General features: G+C 55.0%; 1 protein-coding gene across 2 annotated transcripts in view; it reads right to left on the reverse strand.

Annotated features, from left to right (window-relative positions):
• Positions 1-21846, reverse strand: part of LOC140393798 (sodium-dependent neutral amino acid transporter SLC6A17-like) — a 112075-nt gene that overhangs the window by 74628 nt on the left and 15601 nt on the right. For both annotated transcript variants that reach the window (XM_072480243.1, XM_072480244.1), the window contains exon 2: positions 6896-7300. In XM_072480243.1, coding sequence (XP_072336344.1) covers positions 6896-7181 — 286 coding nt within the window. In that variant the 5' untranslated portion in view covers positions 7182-7300. The remainder of the gene's footprint in view (positions 1-6895; positions 7301-21846) is intronic.

Genomic DNA, 21846 nt, shown 5'->3' on the forward strand with positions numbered 1-21846 from the left:
CTCTGTCCGTCACAGCCACCTCTCTAGTGAGAATAATCTTGATGTAATTGCTGTTGCTTTCTCTATTGACAGTTTCTTCCCAACTCTCTCTCTCTCTCCTTCTCACAAAGAGATTTACTGAATCCTGAGGTTCGGCATTTTTTTATTACCTCCAAACATGTGTGTCTTGCCAATCACCTGATGGAAACTGAATGTGGTCTGGTCCGAACCCAGTAATATGCAGCATAAAATCTGGCCCACAGTTTTTTCAGGGCAACGAGGGAGGGCCATAAGAAAATAGATAATGGAGGGGTAGACCATATAGCCCCTCGAACCTGCTCTGCCATTCAATACGATCCCTTCTGCACCTGCTCCCCAGAATCTCCCAATTCCCTGAGAGATCAAAAGTCAAAATAAATGTCACCCTTGCCTGCGTCATTCACATCCCGAGATCAAAATCAACCTTTGGATGGATAGACGCCGACCTGTAAACTTTATACATCAGCACAGTAATTAACAGGGTAAAATGCTGCCTCACAAACTGCATTGGGACATTGGCAAATCAGCAGAATATGAAATGACTAGCTATGGGATTTTCGTCATTTCCCCACATTTTAAAAAATCTATCCTCTTCGTTTCCTCAATCTATTAACCAGTGGATAGCGATTGGCCAGAGAACGCATCAACCAGAGAATGTCAGTCTTTTTTCTGGAGACAACTGAATCCTGGGGGGATGGACAAAGAGACTGGAATGAATCCCAATAATCTCTGCCACTTTACAGAGAGCGAATTTCTCCCAACTAAATCCCATTACTAAATTTCAGGACACCAACTCATTCTCACTGTAACAATTCTATGTCTTTTCTTTTTTTTGTTATAAATTTAGAGTCCCCAATTAACTTTTTCCAATTAAGGGGCAATTTAGCATGACCAATCCACCTAGCCTGCACATCTTTGGGTTGTGGGGGCGAAACCCACGCAAACACGAGGAGAATGTACAAACTCCACACGGGCAGTGACCCAGAGCCGTGATCCAACCTGGGACCTCGGCGCCGTGAGGCCGCAGTGCTAACTCACTGCGCCACCGTGCTGCCCCCTCACTGTAACAATTCTTGACAAATAAAAAGTTGAAAGTTGAAGAGTCACGGATGGGAATGCAGGCGACTGGGTGTTGGATTTCAAGCCACTTGCTTGCACGCAGATTCCCAGGCATCATCCTGCCCCAAGACCAACTTCTCGGAGACAGCATGGGGGTGGAGAGGAAAGCAGGGTTACCTGCCCACAAGTAGCAGGTAACTAAGGGCTGATTAGAGACAGACTCGGATTTTCCAGTCATCCTCCAGATCTCTACTGGCAACAGTAGACAGGACAGCTGCCTAGAGGTGGTGGACCAGGGGCCTAGAACTGCAGGCAAGTTTAGAGGCCCTCCCTGTTTGACTGGATTCAGCACGGCTCCAGGCTGCTCTCTGGAGGACATCCAACCGATCACATCCCCCCTACAATGCTTTATTTTTATCTTAAATTTGAAAGAAGTGGGAAAGACGGTGCCTTTATCTGTGGATGCCCTCTCTCTTCCACCGACTGTGACATACTCTGCTACGTCCAAACTGGAAGGTGCCCTATCGGTCCTCCAGCTTTGTGAGCACGCCCGCATCCTTAATTGGCTAATTCAGGGACAGAGGTGAGGCAACTGTTCCTCACGCACTCCAGCTTCTTGATCCCCCCCCCCCCCCCCCCCCCCCCCACCCCCGCACTACCGCCCCACCTGAGCCTGATGGAAGTCCATGGGAAAATCCTATCCAGGGTTGCCTGAAGTTTTTTAAAAATAAATTTAGTGTACCCAATTCTTTTTTTCCAATTAAGGGGAAGTTTAGCGTGGCTAATCCACCCACCCTGCACATCTTTGGGTTGTGGGGGTGAGACCCACACAGACACGGGGAGAATGTGTAAACTTCACACGGACAGTGAGCCGGGGCCGGGATCGAACCCAGGTCCTTGGCACTGTGGGGCAGCAGTGCTAACCACTGTGCCACCGTGACGTCGTCCCAGAATTGAATGTGAAATTTAACGCAGCAACGTGTCACTGCCATACAGAACTGGAAAGGATCATGCCAGCCCAGCAAGCTTCACCCACCATTAAAAAAAAAACCACTCTCCTATCCCAAATACTAATCTCCTCTCTCCCTCCCTCCCTTCCCCACACACACGCTTTTGCCCTGTTGGAACTGTTCGTTATTGATCGAGCTGGATTTTCTCCGTAGCCTGGAGCAAGTATTCAATTGTGCATGCTGAGCTGGACTCCCCAGCCAATGTTGCTGATGTCTCCGTGGACGTAAATCCAGTAGTTGCAACTGTGTTACACATTATTTCAGCAAACTAAAATTGTAACCTAGTAAGTAAAGCACAAGTGATGAAAAACATTGACAACCTGTTTATTGCTATAACATCGGACCAACAAACATACTGCAAGATGAGTTTTGAGATCATAGGACCAGCACTCTTTTTCATTTTTATTTACTAATTAAAAGGCAATCAGCCACAACTAGATTACCAGCAAGCTACATGTGCATAATGTAGGCATGTGGCCTGTCGCCACTAATCTTTGCAATTTTGTATTTTTGTACTTCATTTCTGCTTTGCTCTTGAAATGAAAATGAAAATCGCTTATTGCCACAAGTAGGCTTCAAATGAAGTTACTGTGAAAAGCCCCTAGTCGCCACATTCCAGCACCTGTTCAGGGAAGGCCGTTATGGGAATTGAACCGTGCTGCTGGCCTGCCTTGGTCTGCTTTCAAATCCAGCGATTTAGCCCTGTGCTAAACAGCCTTGCTGAGCCTATAATGAATATATAGAGTTACTTCCTAGACTTTAATTTTAAATAAGTGAGATTGTGTTTTGAATAAGTCAAATAATTAATCAATAATAATCAGTTGTGATATAATTAACAGTAGATGTGTTTCCCCAAGATCTTTCATAATGGACATTCACAGCTAGTATTTGGTCTTCATCTTTGTTTTCCCTTTTCAAACTAGACTACTAAAATAAAAGTTGTATTTTGTTTATTATAAGTCTTTTCTCGCAATGCATTTGCTTACCCTTGAACCACAAGCCAGGGCAATGACTAGCCTTACACTTAGGTGGTCAACTAATAATAATAATCTTTATTGTCACAAATAGGATTACATTAACACTGCAATGAGGTTACTGTGAAAAGCCCCGAATCGCCACATTCTGGCACCTGATCGGGTACACAGAGGGAGAATTCAGAATGCCCAATTCACCTAATGGCACGTCTTTTGGGACTTGTGGGAGGAACAGGCAACATGGCAGCATTGTGGATAGCACAATTGCTTCACAGCTCCAGAGTCCCAGGTTCGATTCCGGCTTGGGTCATTGTCTGTGCGGAGTCTGCACATCCTCCCCGTGTGGGCGTGGGTTTCCTCCGGGTGCTCCGGTTTCCTCCCACAGTCCAAAGATGGGCAGGTTAGGTGGATTGGCCATGATAAATTGCCCTTAGTGTCCTAAATTGCCCTTAGTGTTGGGTGGGGTTGCTGGGGATAGGGTGGAGGTGTGGACCTTGGATAGGGTGCTCTTTCCAAGAGCCGGTGCAGACTCGATGGCCGAATGGCCTCCTTCTGCCCTGTAAATTCTATCTATCCTATGAACCCGGAGCACCCGGGGGAAACCCACGCAAACACAAGGAGAACATGCAGACTCCGCACAGACAGTGACCCAAGCCAAGCCAGGAATCGAACCTGGGACCCTGGCGCTGTGAAGCAACAATGCTAACCACTGTGCTACTGTGTGAGAATCAAGAGATGGAGTTTCATTGATGGAAATACAACCTGATTGATGACATCATCAAAAGGTGCATTCACAAGTTGAATGTGTCAGCGAAGCCCATGAAGTATTGCAGTGCCTGGGAGGAGATTCTTGTCTTGAGAACATTGAAGTAAAGCCTCAAAAGGCTGGAACGGAGCAAGAAATTTGGCATAAAGGGACACCGCTTCCAGGAATCACTGCTGCAGACGGAATAGTCAACCACTCGAGTCTATGGGAGGAAATGCTGTGAATGGAGTGACTGATTATTCGACGACTTGGTGCTGTATGAAAAATGGCAATTTACCATTCTGGGGAGCTGTCATGAACAGACCATTCTTCTGAGAGAGCGGAGATGGTGTTGTCATCCGCATACTGAAAGTTCCACGAGCGATGTCAGTGTCGCTTTCTTCTTGGATTACAACCATTGTGATTGAAAGGTTTTCCGTCCATCCTGTAGACGATGTCCACTCCACTAGGAAGCTTGTTCTTGACAAGGTGCAGGATGGTGGTGATGAAGATGGAGAAAAGGGTGGGGGCGATGACACATTCCTGCTTGACTCCAGTCTGGACCTGAAAGGTTTCGGTCTTATATCCGTCGGTGAGTACTGTCACCGAGATCTCGTCGCGGGGAGTTGGAGGACATTGATGAATTTCCCTTGACAGCCAGCCTTTGAAAGGGTCTTCCAATGACCCAGTCAAAAGCCTTGGTCAGATCGGTGAAGGCCATGTAGAGTGGTTGATGTTGCTCCTGGCATTTCTCTCAAAGTTGTCGTGCAGTGAAAATCATGTCCGTTGTTCAATGGTTTAGTCAGAAGGCACATTGACTTTCCAGAAGGAATTCTTCAGAGATTGCGTGAAGGCAACTAGCAAGCATTCGGCTGACGATCTTCCCAACGATGGAGAGTAGGGAGATTCGTCCGAATTCCCACAATCTGCTTTGCCTCCCTTCTTGAAGTGGGTGGCAATCGCAACATCCCTGAGGTCGGTAGGGATTCCTTCTGTGCCAGATCTTCAGGAATAGCTGATAGAGATGATGGGTGATCTCTTCTCCTCCAAGTTTGAAAATCTTCACTGGAATCCCGTCCACTCCTGCGGCTTTTCCATTCTTCAGTTGTTTAATGGTGGCTTCGACTTTGTCCATGCTTGATGGGAGTCCAAGATCATCTTTGATGGGGAGTTGTGGATTTCCTCGAACACGTGCTCATCTATGGTTGTATCACAGTTTAGGAGTTCTTTGAAGTGTTCTCTCCATCGAAGGCCCTTCTCTGTCTCTCAAGAGGGTTCTGACTTACTCTGCACCAGTTTGAGGCTTAGGATGTTGGGTCCATATATTGCCTTGGTGGCACTGAAGAAGACCCGGGCGTCAAGCTTGCCGATGAGGAACTGCAGCTCCTTAGCTTTCTCAGTCTACCATTGGTTCTTGATTTCCCTAGTTCACCTTTTGACGTCCAACTTTGATATTTGAGTTCTCCTCTTCGCCTTGCTGGTGATGTTGTTTTACCAGGCACGGCGAGCGTTCCTCTTCTTGTCAATGTGGTCTTGGGTGGTGTGGTCATTTTAGTTGAATCAGTCTTGGTGTTTCCTGGTGTTGTAGCCGATGGTTTCTTCACAGTTTGAGCTGATGGCTGCCTCCAGCTCTTTCCAGTTTCCCTCCACTCCATTAGGATGGACGCTTTGGAGATTTTGGAGAAGATGTTATTGAAAGTCCAACAGCACGCTTGGCTCTTCAAGCGACTCAACATTGATCTTTTTCTGAGCTGTTTCTTCATCTTCCGCTGCTTCTGGTGGAGTGTGATGGACATAGAGGAGTGGATGAGCTGGCGGTTATTCCAGCAGCCATCTGCACTGATCATCGCTTTGGCGATGAGGACATCCTTTGGTCTCGGGAACAGATGATGATGAAGTCGAAAATGTGCCAGCGATTTGAACATGGATGGCACCAGAAAGCCCTGAAGTTTTCTTTTTGGTTGTCTAATAAAGATTGTTGTTTTCATTCATCGGACAAATTGTAATGAATAGCTCTGAGCCCAAGTGAGACTCCGTGAGGGACTCTCACCCACATCCAATAGTAGTTAACAATGTTCAGATGGATGACCCTCCTCAGCTCTAGCATCTTTCACTCCTGACTTGTGTCTCTATTTTATCAATATTATTATGGTCATTCCTTCTCCAAAATTTCCTCTTTTCCCCCAAGCCATAAATGCCCCCTTTTGGCTCCCTGAATTACACATTCCCTCCTCCCCTACTCTGTTCAAATTGACTCATTGCATTGTCCAAAACTAAACCATTCTCCAGGTCAGTGTTTTTCCGGGGACCCATTTTTACCAACCGGCTAACCTTCGGCACCCAACCCGGCCAACTTTGTGACCCATGCCGGCCGACCTTCACAACCCACGTTGGTCAACCTTTGCGATCCACGCCCGCCGACCTTCGCGGCCCACGCTGGCTGACCTGCGCGATCTTACCTTGTTTGTTGCTGACAAAAATGGAGGAAATGGTTTTGGCCCCCTTTGACCCCAATGGTCCCTTTGTCCCTTTGGTCCCTTTGGCCTCCCGAACTTGTAAAAAAAAAAGGCAACCACCGTATAAAAAAAAATGCGGCCGCACTGCGCATGCGTGCCCGATCATCGGTGCGCATGCGCAAAACTATACGCATGCGCACCGATGATCGGGCACGCATGCTCAGTACAGCCAATTTTTTTTTATATAATCGTGGTCATGTTGAAGGCCGCTTGCAGCCGGCATTATTAAAAACTGGCTGCTGCGGCTGATGCGCGCGGCCTTGCGCGATCGGAAGCGTCGCGACGGACGGCTCCGTGACCCTCCCGACACCCACCTGCGACACACCCGCGGGTCGCGCCCCTGAGTTTAACAATGCCTGCTCTAGGTCTCGAGGAGACCCCACTTCCCACAGCCTCCCTTCCACCCACTCCATTCACCTCCCATCACTTCGCCATCTTCTTCCAACTCGCAGAGATTTTAATTCCCAATGTGACCCCAGCCTTCTCTCCCCTTGCAGGAAGTGTGGAATTGTGGCCCTTGGCTACAGCTAAAAACCATCGGCGCGTGAATGGATCCCGCAGTCTTGGCCTTACCTCCACCATTTTTCTGACAAAGGTAGGGAAAACGCCAGACATTTCCCAGGCCCACTGAGTAGCCAATTTGGGCCAAGATGTACTGCAGCTTGTTGTTCCACACTGGTCGATCATCACTCTCGATTGTATTTTCTCCGTCCTTGTCCTTGGTGACAGGGACTCCTCCTACATTCAGCACACTGTGCTTATAGTCAACAGGTTCCTCCCCAGCCAGCAAGTCGGCAATAGATTCTGTGACTGGATCATTGCTGTGTTCTCTCTGTGTTACTTTACTATTTTTCGGCATTGGGCAAACTTACAGGCCAAATTTCATAAATCAGAAGCAGAGATGTGTGCCGGAGATTTTGGAATATTCTGAGCCTCCCAAAGTTGATCTAGTCAGTAGCAGTCTTCACCTGGATAATCCTAAATGTAAAAACAATTCCAAGTTAGATCCAATGGTGAACCGCAGGAACACATATCCCCAACACCCTGCTCGGTGCCCTGGTGACCACGTGCCAGCGACCCCACCCGCCTCCCCTGCTTGGCACCTGTGGGGGCGAGGGGGTTGGAGGTTTCGATAAGGAGTTGTGGTCGCTAGGGGCAGAGGGATGGGATTCGATGGGTAGTGGTTTGATGGGGAGTGAAATGGCTCGATGGGGCATCGGGGGGGGAGACGGTTTGATGGGGCATTGGGTGGGGGGGGTGAGTGGGATGGGGTTTGATGAGGAGTTGGTGTTCGATGGGGAATTAGGGGGAGAGAGATGGGGTTCGATGGGGAGTGGGGGAGGGGGTGAGGGATGGCGTTTGATGTGGAGTGGCGAGGACAGGGTTGGGCTTAATGGGGATGGTTAGATGGGGAGTGCTGGGGAGAAGAATGGAGTTCAATGGGGGGTTGGGGAGTGGGGAACACAAATGGGATTTGATGTATTTGCTGCAATAATGAGTCATTGTTTCTCCTGGGGTGTTTACTTCTGTCATTGATTAAACTGGGAAAAAGTTGCTGTTCTGCGTAACAATATTGAAGACTTTGTGTTGGAGCGATTCATTGAGAATGTTACAACAATCCGCAAACAACTCTGAATTCTCATTTCTGCCTTAAAAACACAAGGCAATCTGTTGTCGTATCTCCTCAAATTCTTGCTCATGTCACAGTCTTAACATCCAACCAGATAACATTTGAAAAATGGGGGTGGAGGTGGGCTCAACATCACTGAAACCTTCTCAAAGCTGTTTTCCTCTGCGATTATTATGCTTAATCCAATCTTGAGCACTCAATTATCAGTCAACTTGCTATTTGTCATTTATTCATTTGCTATAACTATTTACATTAGCTTGGGGTGACCAAGATTTTGCTTTCACCAACCCAGTGGAGATTGGGGGTATAACTTGCCAAACTGAGCTCCTGACCTGGAGCCACGGCAATTGGGAGATTCCATTGGGAATAGGCAGTGGATTCCATGGGGACAGAAAGTGTGTGAAGTGTGTAATTTTGAAATGCATTCAAAATGGTAAAGCTCCTGTCAAGAGCTCAGATTCTCAAACATTTACCCAAAATTTAATTCACATGTATGTTACGTTCTATCAAAACCATTCATAATTTGGAATACTCCATTAACCCTTGCTTGCTCAAAGTAGTACAAGCCCAGCTTCTCCAATTTCTCCACGTTACTGAAGAACCCCCATTCCTGGCACCATTCCGGGAAAACATTCTGCTGCCTGTCCGAGGCCTTGGCACCCATCCACGTGCAGTGTCCAAAGTTAGGCACGTTATTCCAGCTGAGATCTAACCAGAAATTTCCAAAGGTCCATCAAGACTTCTTTGTTTTTGAATTTAATGTCCCTATTTACAAAGATCTGCAGGTATGTCATTGTGATTTTCATGCACATGTGACATCAGAGAGCCACACACACTCAATCCCACCAGTGCGCATGTTTGCTCCCACCCACACACTCGTGCATACTCGCACGCCAGCCATCACGCCTCTGCCCACATACGCACCTGCACGCATATCTCCGATGGTTCCCACCCGCACAGTCTTGTTCGCTCCCGCCTCTACACTCTCGCTCGCTCCCACCCACCTGCAAACCATCGTTCACTCCCAACCACACACCGTCACTCACTCCTGCCCACACACACTAGCTTGCTCGCGATGCACATCCTCGCTCGTTCCCATCCTCACACCCACATTCGCTCCGACTCGCAAATCCTCGCTCGCTCCCATCCTCACACCCACACTCGCTCCGACTCGCACATCCTCGCTCGCTTCCAGACTCACACCCACACTCGTTCCGACTCACACACTCTCGCTCGCTCCCATCCTCACACCCACACTCGCCCCGGCTCGCACATCCTCGCTTGCTTCCATCCTCACACTCTCACTCGCTCCGACTCGCACATCCTCGCTCGTTCCCATCCTCACACACACTCGCTCCGACTCTCACACTCACACTCGCTCCCATCCTCACACCCACACTCGCTCCGACTCACACATCCTCGCTTGCTCCCATCCTCACACTCACACTCGCTCCGACTCGCATATCCTCGCTCGCTTCCATCCTCACACCCACACTCGCTCCGACTCGCACATGTTCGCTCGCTCCAATCCTCACACCCACACTCGCTCCGACTCGCACATCCTCGCTCGCTTCCAGCCTCACACCCACATTCGTTCCGACTTGCACATCCTCGCTCGCTCCCATCCTCACACCCACTCGCCCCGACTCGCACATCCTCGCTTGCTCCCATCCTCACACCCACACTCGCACCGACTCGCGCAATCTCGCTTGCTCCCATCCTCACACCCACACTCTCTCCGACTCACACACTCTCGCACACTCCCATCCTCACACCCACAGTCTCTCCGACTCGCACACTCTCGCTCGCTCCCATCCTCACACTCACACTCGCTCCGACTCGCACACTCTCAGTCGTTCCCATCCTCACACCCACACTCTCTCCGACTCGCACATCCTCGCTCGCTCCCATCCTCACACCCACACTCGCTCCGACTCGCACATCCTCGCTCGCTCCCATCCTCACACCCACACTCACCCCGACTCGCACATCCTCGCTCGTTCCCATCCTCACACCCACACTCTCCCCGACTCACACACTCTCGCTCGTTCCCATCCTCACACCCACACTCTCTCCGACTCGCACATCCTCGCTCGTTCCCATCCTCACACCCACACTCACCCCGACTCGCACATCCTCGCTCGCTCCCATCCTCACACCCACACTCGCTCCGACTCTCACACTCTCGCTCGCTCCCATCCTCACACCCACACTCGCTCCGACTCGCACATCCTCGCTCGCTCCCATCCTCACACCCACACTCGCTCCGACTCGCACATCCTCGCTCGCTCCCATCCTCACACCCACACTCTCTCCGTCTCACACACTCTCGCTCGCTCCCATCCTCACACTCGCTCCGACTCGCACACTCTCGCTCGCTCCCATCCTCACACCCACACTCTCTCCGACTCGCACATCCTCGCTCGCTCCCATCCTCACACCCACACTCGCTCCGACTCACACACTCTCGCTCGCTCCCATCCTCACACCCACACTCGCTCCGACTCGCACCTCCTCGCTTGCTCTCATCCTCAAACCCACTCTCGCTCCGACTCGCACATCCTCGCTCGCTCCCATCCTCACACCCACACTCTCTCCGACTCACACACTCTCACTCACTCCCATCCTCACACCCACAGTCTCTCCGACTCGCACACTCTCGCTCGCTCTCATCCTCACACTCACACTCGCTCCGACTCGCACACTCTCGGTCGCTTCCATCCTCACACCCACACTCTCTCCGACTCGCACATCCTTGCTCGCTCCCATCCTCACACCCACACTCTCCCCGAATCACACACACTCGCTCGCTCCCATCCTCACACCCACACTCGCTCCGACTCGCACATCCTCGCTCGTTTCCATCCTCACACCCACACTCACCCCGACTCGCACACTCTCTCTCGCTCCCATCCTCACACTCACCCCGACTCGCACATCCTCGCTCGCTCCCATCCTCACACCCACCCTCACCCCGACTCGCACATCCTCGCTCGCTCCCACACTCACACCCACACTCGCTCCGACTCACACATCCTCTCTCGCTTCCAGCCTCACACTCACTCGCTCCGACTCGCACATGCTCGCTCGCTCCAATCCTCACACCCACACTCGCTCCGACTCTCACACTCTCGCTCGCTCCCATCCTCACACCCACACTCTCTCCGACTCGCACATCCTCGCTCGTTCCCATCCTCACACCCACACTCTCCCCGACTCACACACTCTCGCTCGTTCCCATCCTCACACCCACACTCTCTCCGACTCGCACATCCTCGCTCGCTCCCAGCCGCACACTCACACTCGCTCCGACTCACACACTCGCTCGCTCAAATCCTCACACCCACACTCGCTCCGACTCGCACATCCTCGCTCGCTCCCAACCGCACACCCACACTCTCTCCGACTCACACACTCGCTCGCTCAAATCCTCACACCCACACTCGCTCCAACTCGCACACCCTCGCTCGCTTCCAGCCTCACACCCACATTCTCTCCGACAAGCACATCCTCGCTCGCTCCCATCCTCACACCCACATTCGCTCTGACTCGCACATCCTCGCTCGCTCCCATCCTCACACCCACACTCTCTCCGACTCGCACACTCTCACTCACTCCCATCCTCACACCCACACTCTCTCCGACTCGCACATCCTCGCTCGCTCCCATCCTCACACCCACACTCGCTCCGACTCACACACCCTCGCTCCCTCCCATCCTCACACCCACACTCTCTCCGACTCGCACATCCTCGCTCGCTCCCATCCTCACACCCACTCTCTCCGGGAACTCACACACTCGCTCGCTCAAATCCTCACACCCACACTCGCTCCAACTCGCACACCCTCGCTCGCTTCCAGCCTCACACCCACACTCTCTCCGACTCGCACACTCTCGCTCGCTCCCATCCTCACACCCACACTCTCTCCGACTCGCACATCCTCGCTCGCTCCCATCCTCACACCCACACTCTCTCCGACTCGCACATCCTCGCTCGCTCCTATCCTCACACCCACTCTCTCCGACTCGCACAACCTCGCTCGCTCCTATCCTCACACCCACATTCGCACCGACTCGCACATCCTCGCTCGCTCCCATCCTCACACCCACATTTGCTCTGACTCGCACATCCTCGCTCGCTCCCATCCTCACACCCACACTCTCTCCGACTCACACACTCGCTCGCTCAAATCCTCACACCCACACTCGCTCCAACTCGCACACCCTCGCTCGCTTCCAGCCTCACACCCACACTCTCTCCGACAAGCACATCCTCGCTCGCTCCCATCCTCACACCCACATTCGCTCTGACTCGCACATCCTCGCTCGCTCCCATCCTCACACCCACTCGCCCCGACTCGCACATCCTCGCTTGCTCCCATCCTCACACCCACACTCGCACCGACTCGCGCAATCTCGCTTGCTCCCATCCTCACACCCACACTCTCTCCGACTCACACACTCTCGCACACTCCCATCCTCACACCCACAGTCTCTCCGACTCGCACACTCTCGCTCGCTCCCATCCTCACACTCACACTCGCTCCGACTCGCACACTCTCAGTCGTTCCCATCCTCACACCCACACTCTCTCCGACTCGCACATCCTCGCTCGCTCCCATCCTCACATCCACACTCGCTCCGACTCGCACATCCTCGCTCGCTCCCATCCTCACACCCACACTCACCCCGACTCGCACATCCTCGCTCGTTCCCATCCTCACACCCACACTCTCCCCGACTCACACACTCTCGCTCGTTCCCATCCTCACACCCACACTCTCTCCGACTCGCACATCCTCGCTCGTTCCCATCCTCACACCCACACTCACCCCGACTCGCACATCCTCGCTCGCTCCCATCCTCACACCCACACTCGCTCCGACTCTCACACTCTCGCTCGCTCCCATCCTCACACCCACACTCGCTCCGACTCGCACATCCTCGCTCGCTCCCATCCTCACACCCACACTCGCTCCGACTCGCACATCCTCGCTCGCTCCCATCCTCACACCCACACTCTCTCCGTCTCACACACTCTCGCTCGCTCCCATCCTCACACTCGCTCCGACTCGCACACTCTCGCTCGCTCCCATCCTCACACCCACACTCTCTCCGACTCGCACATCCTCGCTCGCTCCCATCCTCACACCCACACTCGCTCCGACTCACACACTCTCGCTCGCTCCCATCCTCACACCCACACTCGCTCCGACTCGCACCTCCTCGCTTGCTCTCATCCTCAAACCCACTCTCGCTCCGACTCGCACATCCTCGCTCGCTCCCATCCTCACACCCACACTCTCTCCGACTCACACACTCTCACTCACTCCCATCCTCACACCCACAGTCTCTCCGACTCGCACACTCTCGCTCGCTCTCATCCTCACACTCACACTCGCTCCGACTCGCACACTCTCGGTCGCTTCCATCCTCACACCCACACTCTCTCCGACTCGCACATCCTTGCTCGCTCCCATCCTCACACCCACACTCTCCCCGAATCACACACACTCGCTCGCTCCCATCCTCACACCCACACTCGCTCCGACTCGCACATCCTCGCTCGTTTCCATCCTCACACCCACACTCACCCCGACTCGCACACTCTCTCTCGCTCCCATCCTCACACTCACCCCGACTCGCACATCCTCGCTCGCTCCCATCCTCACACCCACCCTCACCCCGACTCGCACATCCTCGCTCGCTCCCACACTCACACCCACACTCGCTCCGACTCACACATCCTCTCTCGCTTCCAGCCTCACACTCACTCGCTCCGACTCGCACATGCTCGCTCGCTCCAATCCTCACACCCACACTCGCTCCGACTCTCACACTCTCGCTCGCTCCCATCCTCACACCCACACTCTCTCCGACTCGCACATCCTCGCTCGTTCCCATCCTCACACCCACACTCTCCCCGACTCACACACTCTCGCTCGTTCCCATCCTCACACCCACACTCTCTCCGACTCGCACATCCTCGCTCGCTCCCAGCCGCACACTCACACTCGCTCCGACTCACACACTCGCTCGCTCAAATCCTCACACCCACACTCGCTCCGACTCGCACATCCTCGCTCGCTCCCAACCGCACACCCACACTCTCTCCGACTCACACACTCGCTCGCTCAAATCCTCACACCCACACTCGCTCCAACTCGCACACCCTCGCTCGCTTCCAGCCTCACACCCACATTCTCTCCGACAAGCACATCCTCGCTCGCTCCCATCCTCACACCCACATTCGCTCTGACTCGCACATCCTCGCTCGCTCCCATCCTCACACCCACACTCTCTCCGACTCGCACACTCTCACTCACTCCCATCCTCACACCCACACTCTCTCCGACTCGCACATCCTCGCTCGCTCCCATCCTCACACCCACACTCGCTCCGACTCACACACCCTCGCTCCCTCCCATCCTCACACCCACACTCTCTCCGACTCGCACATCCTCGCTCGCTCCCATCCTCACACCCACTCTCTCCAGGAACTCACACACTCGCTCGCTCAAATCCTCACACCCACACTCGCTCCAACTCGCACACCCTCGCTCGCTTCCAGCCTCACACCCACACTCTCTCCGACTCGCACACTCTCGCTCGCTCCCATCCTCACACCCACACTCTCTCCGACTCGCACATCCTCGCTCGCTCCCATCCTCACACCCACACTCTCTCCGACTCGCACATCCTCGCTCGCTCCTATCCTCACACCCACTCTCTCCGACTCGCACAACCTCGCTCGCTCCTATCCTCACACCCACATTCGCACCGACTCGCACATCCTCGCTCGCTCCCATCCTCACACCCACATTTGCTCTGACTCGCACATCCTCGCTCGCTCCCATCCTCACACCCACACTCTCTCCGACTCACACACTCGCTCGCTCAAATCCTCACACCCACACTCGCTCCAACTCGCACACCCTCGCTCGCTTCCAGCCTCACACCCACACTCTCTCCGACAAGCACATCCTCGCTCGCTCCCATCCTCACACCCACATTCGCTCTGACTCGCACATCCTCGCTCGCTCCCATCCTCACACCCACACTCTCTCCGACTCGCACATCCTCGCTCGCTCCCATCCTCACACCCACACTCTCTCCGACTCGCACATCCTCGCTCGCTCCCATCCTCACACCCACACTCTCTCCGACTCGCACATCCTCGCTCGCTCCCATCCTCACACCCACTCTCTCCGGGAACTCACACACTCGCTCGCTCAAATCCTCACACCCACACTCGCTCCAACTTGCACACCCTCGCTCGCTTCCAGCCTCACACCCACACTCTCTCCGACTCGCACACTCTCGCTCGCTCCCATCCTCACACCCACACTCTCTCCGACAAGCACATCCTCGCTCGCTCCTATCCTCACACCCACATTCGCACCGACTCGCACATCCTCGCTCGCTCCCATCCTCACACCCACACTCTCTCCGACTCGCACATCCTCGCTCGCTCCCAGCCTCACACCCACTCTCTCCGACTCGCACATCCTCGCTCGCTCCCATCCTCACACCCACACTCGCTCCAACTCGCACACTCTCGCTCGCTCAAATCCTCACACCCACACTCGCTCCGACTCGCACACCCTCGCCCGCTCCCATCCTCACACCCACACTCGCTCCGACTTGCACACTCTCGCCCGCTCCCATCCTCACACCCACACTCGCTCCGACTTGCACACTCTCGCTCGCTCCCATCCTCACACCCACATTCTCTCCGACTCGCACATCCTCGCTTGCTCCCATCCTCGCACCCACACTCGCTCCGACTCGCACATCCTCGCTCGCTCCCACCCTCACACCCACACTCGCTCCATCTCGCACACCCTCGCTCGCTTCCAGCCTCACACCCACACTCGCTCCGACTCGCACACCCTCGCTCGCTCCCATCCTCACACCCACACTCTCTCCGACTCGCACACCCTCGCTCGCTCCCATCCTCACACCCACACACCCTCCCACCGGTGCAGATTCATTCACACTCCCAGCCTCCCCTTGCCAGACCCCGGCACCCAAAAGGAAACTTACCCTGCTGGTGATCGTTCATGTTCCATTCAGAACCCATTTCTCTCTGTCTGTTGATAGGCTCACTAGCACCAACTGTGGGTGGGCAATGGCCTTCGATTGGAGGAGCAGCTGATTGTGAATCTACAACTCCAATTTACCTGTTTGTCCTGCACTCGGCTTCGGGGGCTGCAACTGCATGTAGGCCACTGGGAGGACAAGCATTTGTGTAGAGGAGCTTTACTCTCATAGAACCGTAGAACAATCAAAGAATCGCAGAATCCCTACAGTGCAGAAGGAGGCCAGTCTGCCAATCAAGTCGGCACCGACTCGCTGAAAGAGCACCCTGACTCGGCCCACTCCCACGTAAACCCTTAACCCCGCCGAACCTTTAAGCACTAAGGAACAATTCAGCATGGCCAATCCATCTAACCTGCACACCTTTGGACTGTGGGAGGAAACCGGAGCACCCGGAGGAAACCCACGCAGACACGGGGAGAACGTGCTGGCTCCACACAGACAGTGACCTGAGGCCGAAATTGAACCCGGATCCCTGACACTGTAAGGAAGCAGTGCTAACCACTGTGCACCGTGCCACACCATACTCTGTATCTAACCCCGTGCTGCTCCTGTCCTGGGAGTGTTTACTGGGGACAGTGTCGAGGAAGCTTTTCTCTGTATCTAACCCCGTGCTGCTCCTGTCCTGGGAGTGTTTACTGGGGACAGTGAAGAGGAAGCTTTTCTCTGTATCTAACCTCGTGCTGTACCTGTTCTGGGAACGTTTGATGGGGACAGTGTAGAGGGAGCTTTACTCTGTATTTAACCCCGTGCTATACCTGTCCATGGAATGTTTGATGGAGGACAGTGTGGAGGGAGCTTTACTCTGTATCTAACCCCGTGCTGTACCTGTCCTGGGAGTGTTTGATGGGGACAGTGTAGAGGGAGCTTTACTCTGTATTTAACCCCGTGCTATACCTGTCCATGGAGTGTTTGATGGAGGACAGTGTAGAGGGAGCTTTACTCTGTATCTAACCCCGTGCTGTACCTGTCCTGGGAGTGTTTGATGGGGACAGTGTAGAGGGAGCTTTACTCTGTATTTAACCCCGTGCTATACCTGTCCACGGAGTGTTTGATGGAGGACAGTGTAGAGGGAGCTTTACTCTGTATCTAACCCCGTGCTGTACCTGTCCTGGGAGTGTTTGATGGGGACAGTGTAGAGGGAGCTTTACTCTGTAACTAACACAGTGCTGCACTTGTCCTGGGAGTGTTTGATGGGGACAGTGTAGAGGGAGCTTTACTCTGTAACACAGTGCTGCACTTGTCCTGGGAGTGTTTGATGGGGACAGCCTAAAAGGAGCTTTACTGTATACCTAATAACATGCTGTACCATGCTGTGAGTGTTAGATTCCAAAATTGTGGAACATTATTCTATTTTTGAGCATGAGATACTCTCACCTTGAGAAAGATTGTTTTTGAAATGAGAGTTGAAAAGACAGGCTTCGGAAGGCACAATGAGACTCGATAGTTTTCACTCCATTACAACAAGTGAGTGAAGGTGACCCTGCTGTCGATGCAATCACCTGATATTCTGCTAAAGCAGATCCTGGAGGAGCAGTCTGCTGGGACAATGTTATGACGAGCACAGATTTCTCACCATCACAGACACACAAACATTGGAGGCTGTGCATTGCTATCATCAGCAGGTATTGTATTGAAGCTGTGCACCATTTGCTGAAGTGTTACACTTCAGCCCACCCCGCCCACCCTCTATCTCTGGAGCGGTGGACCCTCTATCTCTGGAGCGGTGGATGAAGGGGTGTGGGAAGATAATCTGTAAGAAAGGAGCAAACCCAATGGGTTTAATGTTTGTAATAAATACATTCCTGGTGCTTGCCACAGCACTGGCTCCAAGCCCTCATCATCAGGGAGCTTTCTCCATGACTGAACTGAAATGCTGATTGTAACGGAACACACAGCAGCTGTGTTCAGTCCTGTTCTCAGCCGTGCATTTCAAACACCCACCTCCAAACACACACCGCCCGCCTCCAAACACACACCGCCCGCCTCCAAACACTCACCGCCCGCCTCCAAACACACACCGCCCGCCTCCAAACACACACCGCCCGCCTCCAAACACACACCCCCCGCCTCCAAACACACACCGCCCGCCGCCAAACACACACCGCCCGCCTCCAAACACACACCGCCCGCCTCCAAACACACACCGCCCGCCTCCAAACACACACGGCCCGCCTCCAAACACTCACCACCCGCCTCCAAACACACACCGCCCGCCGCCAAACACACACCGCCCGCCTCCAAACACACACCGCCCGTCTCCAAACACACACCGCCCGCCTCCAAACACACACGCCCGCCTCCAAACACACACCGCCCGCCTCCAAACACACACCGCCCGCCTCCAAACACACACCACCCGCCCCCAAACACACAACAGCCGCCTCCAAACACACACCGCCCACCTCCAAACACACACCGCCCGCCTCCAAACACACACCGCCCACCTCCAAACACACACCGCACGCCTCCAAACACACACCGCCCACCTCCAAACACACACCGCCCACCTCCAAACACACACCGCCCACCTCCAAACACACACCGCCCGCCTCCAAACACACACCGCCCACCTCCAAACACACACCGCCTACCTCCAAACACACACCGCCCACTGCCAAACACACACCGCCCACTGCCAAACACACACCGCCCACTGCCAAACACACACCGCCCACCTCCAAACACACACCGCCCACTGCCAAACACACACCACCCGCCTCCAAACACACACCGCCCGCCTCCAAACACACACCGCCCGCCTCCAAACACACACCACCCACCTCCAAACACACACCAGCCGCCTCCAAACACACACCGCCCGCCTCCAAACACACACCGCCCGCCTCCAAACACACACCGCCCGCCTCCAAACACACACCGCCCACCTCCAAACACACACCGCCCACCTCCAAACACACACCGCCCACCTCCAAACACACACCGCCCACCTCCAAACACACACCGCCCACCTCCAAACACACACCGCCCACCGCCAAACACACACCGCCCACCGCCAAACACACACCGCCCACCTCCAAACACACACCGCCCGCCTCCAAACACACACCGCCCGCCTCCAAACACACACCGCCCGCCTCCAAACACACACCACCCGCCTCCAAACACACACCATCCGCCTCCAAACACACACCGCCCACTGCCAAACACACACCGCCCACTGCCAAACACACACCGCCCACCTCCAAACACACACCGCCCACTGCCAAACACACACCGCCCACTGCCAAACACACACCACCCGCCGCCAAACACACACCGCCCACCTCCAAACACACACCGCCCACCTCCAAACACACACCGCCCACTGCCAAACACACACCGCCCACTGCCAAACACACACCGCCCACTGCCAAACACACACCGCCCACTGCCAAACACACACCGCCCGCCTCCAAAAACACACCGCCCACTGCCAAACACACACTGCCCACTGTCAAACACACACCGCCCACTGCCAAACACACACTGCCCACTGTCAAACACACACCGCCCGCCTCCAAACACACACGGCCCACTGCCAAACACACACCGCCCGCCTCCAAACACACACCGCCCACTGCCAAACACACACCGCCCGCCTCCAAACACACACCGCCCGCCTCCAAACACACACCGCCAACTGCCAAACACACACCGCCCGTCTCCAAACACACACCGCCCACTGCCAAACACACACTGCCCACTGTCAAACACACACCGCCCGCCTCCAAACACACACCGCCCACTGCCAAACACACACCGCCCGCCTCCAAACACACACCGCCCACTGCCAAACACACACCACCCGCCTCCAAACACACACCGCCCACTGCCAAACACACACCGCCCGCCTCCAAACACACACCGCCCACAGCCAAACACACACTGCCCACTGTCAAACACACACCGCCCGCCTCCAAACACACACCGCCCACTGCCAAACACACACCGCCCGCCTTCAAACACACACCGCCCACTGCCAAACACACACCACCCGTCTCCAAACACACACCGCCCACTGCCAAACACACACCACCCGCCTCCAAACACACACCGCCCACTGCCAAACACACACCGCCCACTGCCAAACACACACTGCCCACTGCCAAACACACACTACCCGCCTCCAAACACACACCGCCCACTGCCAAACACACACCACCCACTGCCAAACACACACCACCCACTGCCAAACACACACCACCCACTGCCAAACACACACCGCCCACTGCCAAACACACACCGCCCACTGCCAAACACACACCGCCCACTGCCAAACACACACCGCCCGCCTCCAAAAACACACCGCCCGCCTTCAAACACACACCGCCCACTGCCAAACACACACCGCCCACTGCCAAACACACACCGCCCACTGCCAAACACACACCGCCCGCCTCCAAACACACACCGCCCGCCTTCAAACACACCGCCCGCCTCCAAACACATACCGCCCGCCTCCAAACACATACCGCCCGCCTCCAAACACACACCGCCAACTTCCAAACACACACCACCCGCCTCCAAACACACACGGCCCACTGCCAAACACACACCGCCCACTGCCAAACACACACCGCCCACTGCCAAACACACACCGCCCACCTCCAAACACACACTGCCCACTGCCAAACACACACCGCCCACCTCCAAACACATGCCACCCACTGCCAAACACACACCGCCCACTGCCAAACACTCACCGCCCACTGCCAAACACACACCGCCCACTGCCAAACACACACCGCCCACCTCCAAACAAACACCGCCCACTGCCAAACACACACCGCCTGCCTCCAAACACACACCGCCCTCCTCCAAACACACACCGCCCGCCTTCAAACACACACCGCCCACTGCCAAACACACACCGCCCACCTCCAAACACACGCCACCCACTGCCAAACACACATCGCCCACCTCCAAACACACGCCACCCACTGCCAAACACACACCGCCCACTGCCAAACACGCACCGCCCACTGCCAAACACACACCGCCCAATGCCAAACACACACCGCCCACCTCCAAACACACGCCACCCGCCTCCAAACACACGCCACCCGCCTCCAAACACACACCGCCCACTGCCAAACACACACCGCCTGCCTCCAAACACACACCACCCGCCTCCAAACACACACAGCCCTCCTCCAAACACACACCGCCCGCCTCCAAACACACACCGCCCGCCTCCAAACACACACCGCCCACTGCCAAACACACACCGCCCACCTCCAAACACACACCGCCCACTGCCAAACACACACCGCCCACCTCCAAACACACACCGCCCACTGCCAAACACACACCGCCCACCTCCAAACACACACCGCCCACTGCCAAACACACACCGCCCGCCTCCAAACACACACCGCCCAATGCCAAACACACACCGCCCACGTCCAAACACACGCCACCCGCCTCCAAACACACACCGCCCGCCTCCAAACACACACCGCCCTCCTCCAAACACACACCGCCCGCCTCCAAACACACACCGCCCACTGCCAAACACACACCGCCCACCTCCAAACACACACCGCCCACTGCCAAACACACACCGCCCACTGCCAAACACACACCGCCCACTGCCAAACACACACCGCCCACCTCCAAACACACACCGCCCACCTCCAAACACACGCCGCCCACTGCCAAACACACACCGCCCACCTCCAAACACACGCCACCCGCCTCCAAACACACACCGCCACTGCCAAACACACACCACCCGCCTCCAAACACACACCGCCCACTGCCAAACACACACCACCCGCCTCCAAACACA

The sequence above is a fragment of the Scyliorhinus torazame genome, chromosome 17 (assembly GCF_047496885.1).
Source record: "Scyliorhinus torazame isolate Kashiwa2021f chromosome 17, sScyTor2.1, whole genome shotgun sequence".
NCBI classification, from domain to species: domain Eukaryota; kingdom Metazoa; phylum Chordata; class Chondrichthyes; order Carcharhiniformes; family Scyliorhinidae; genus Scyliorhinus; species Scyliorhinus torazame.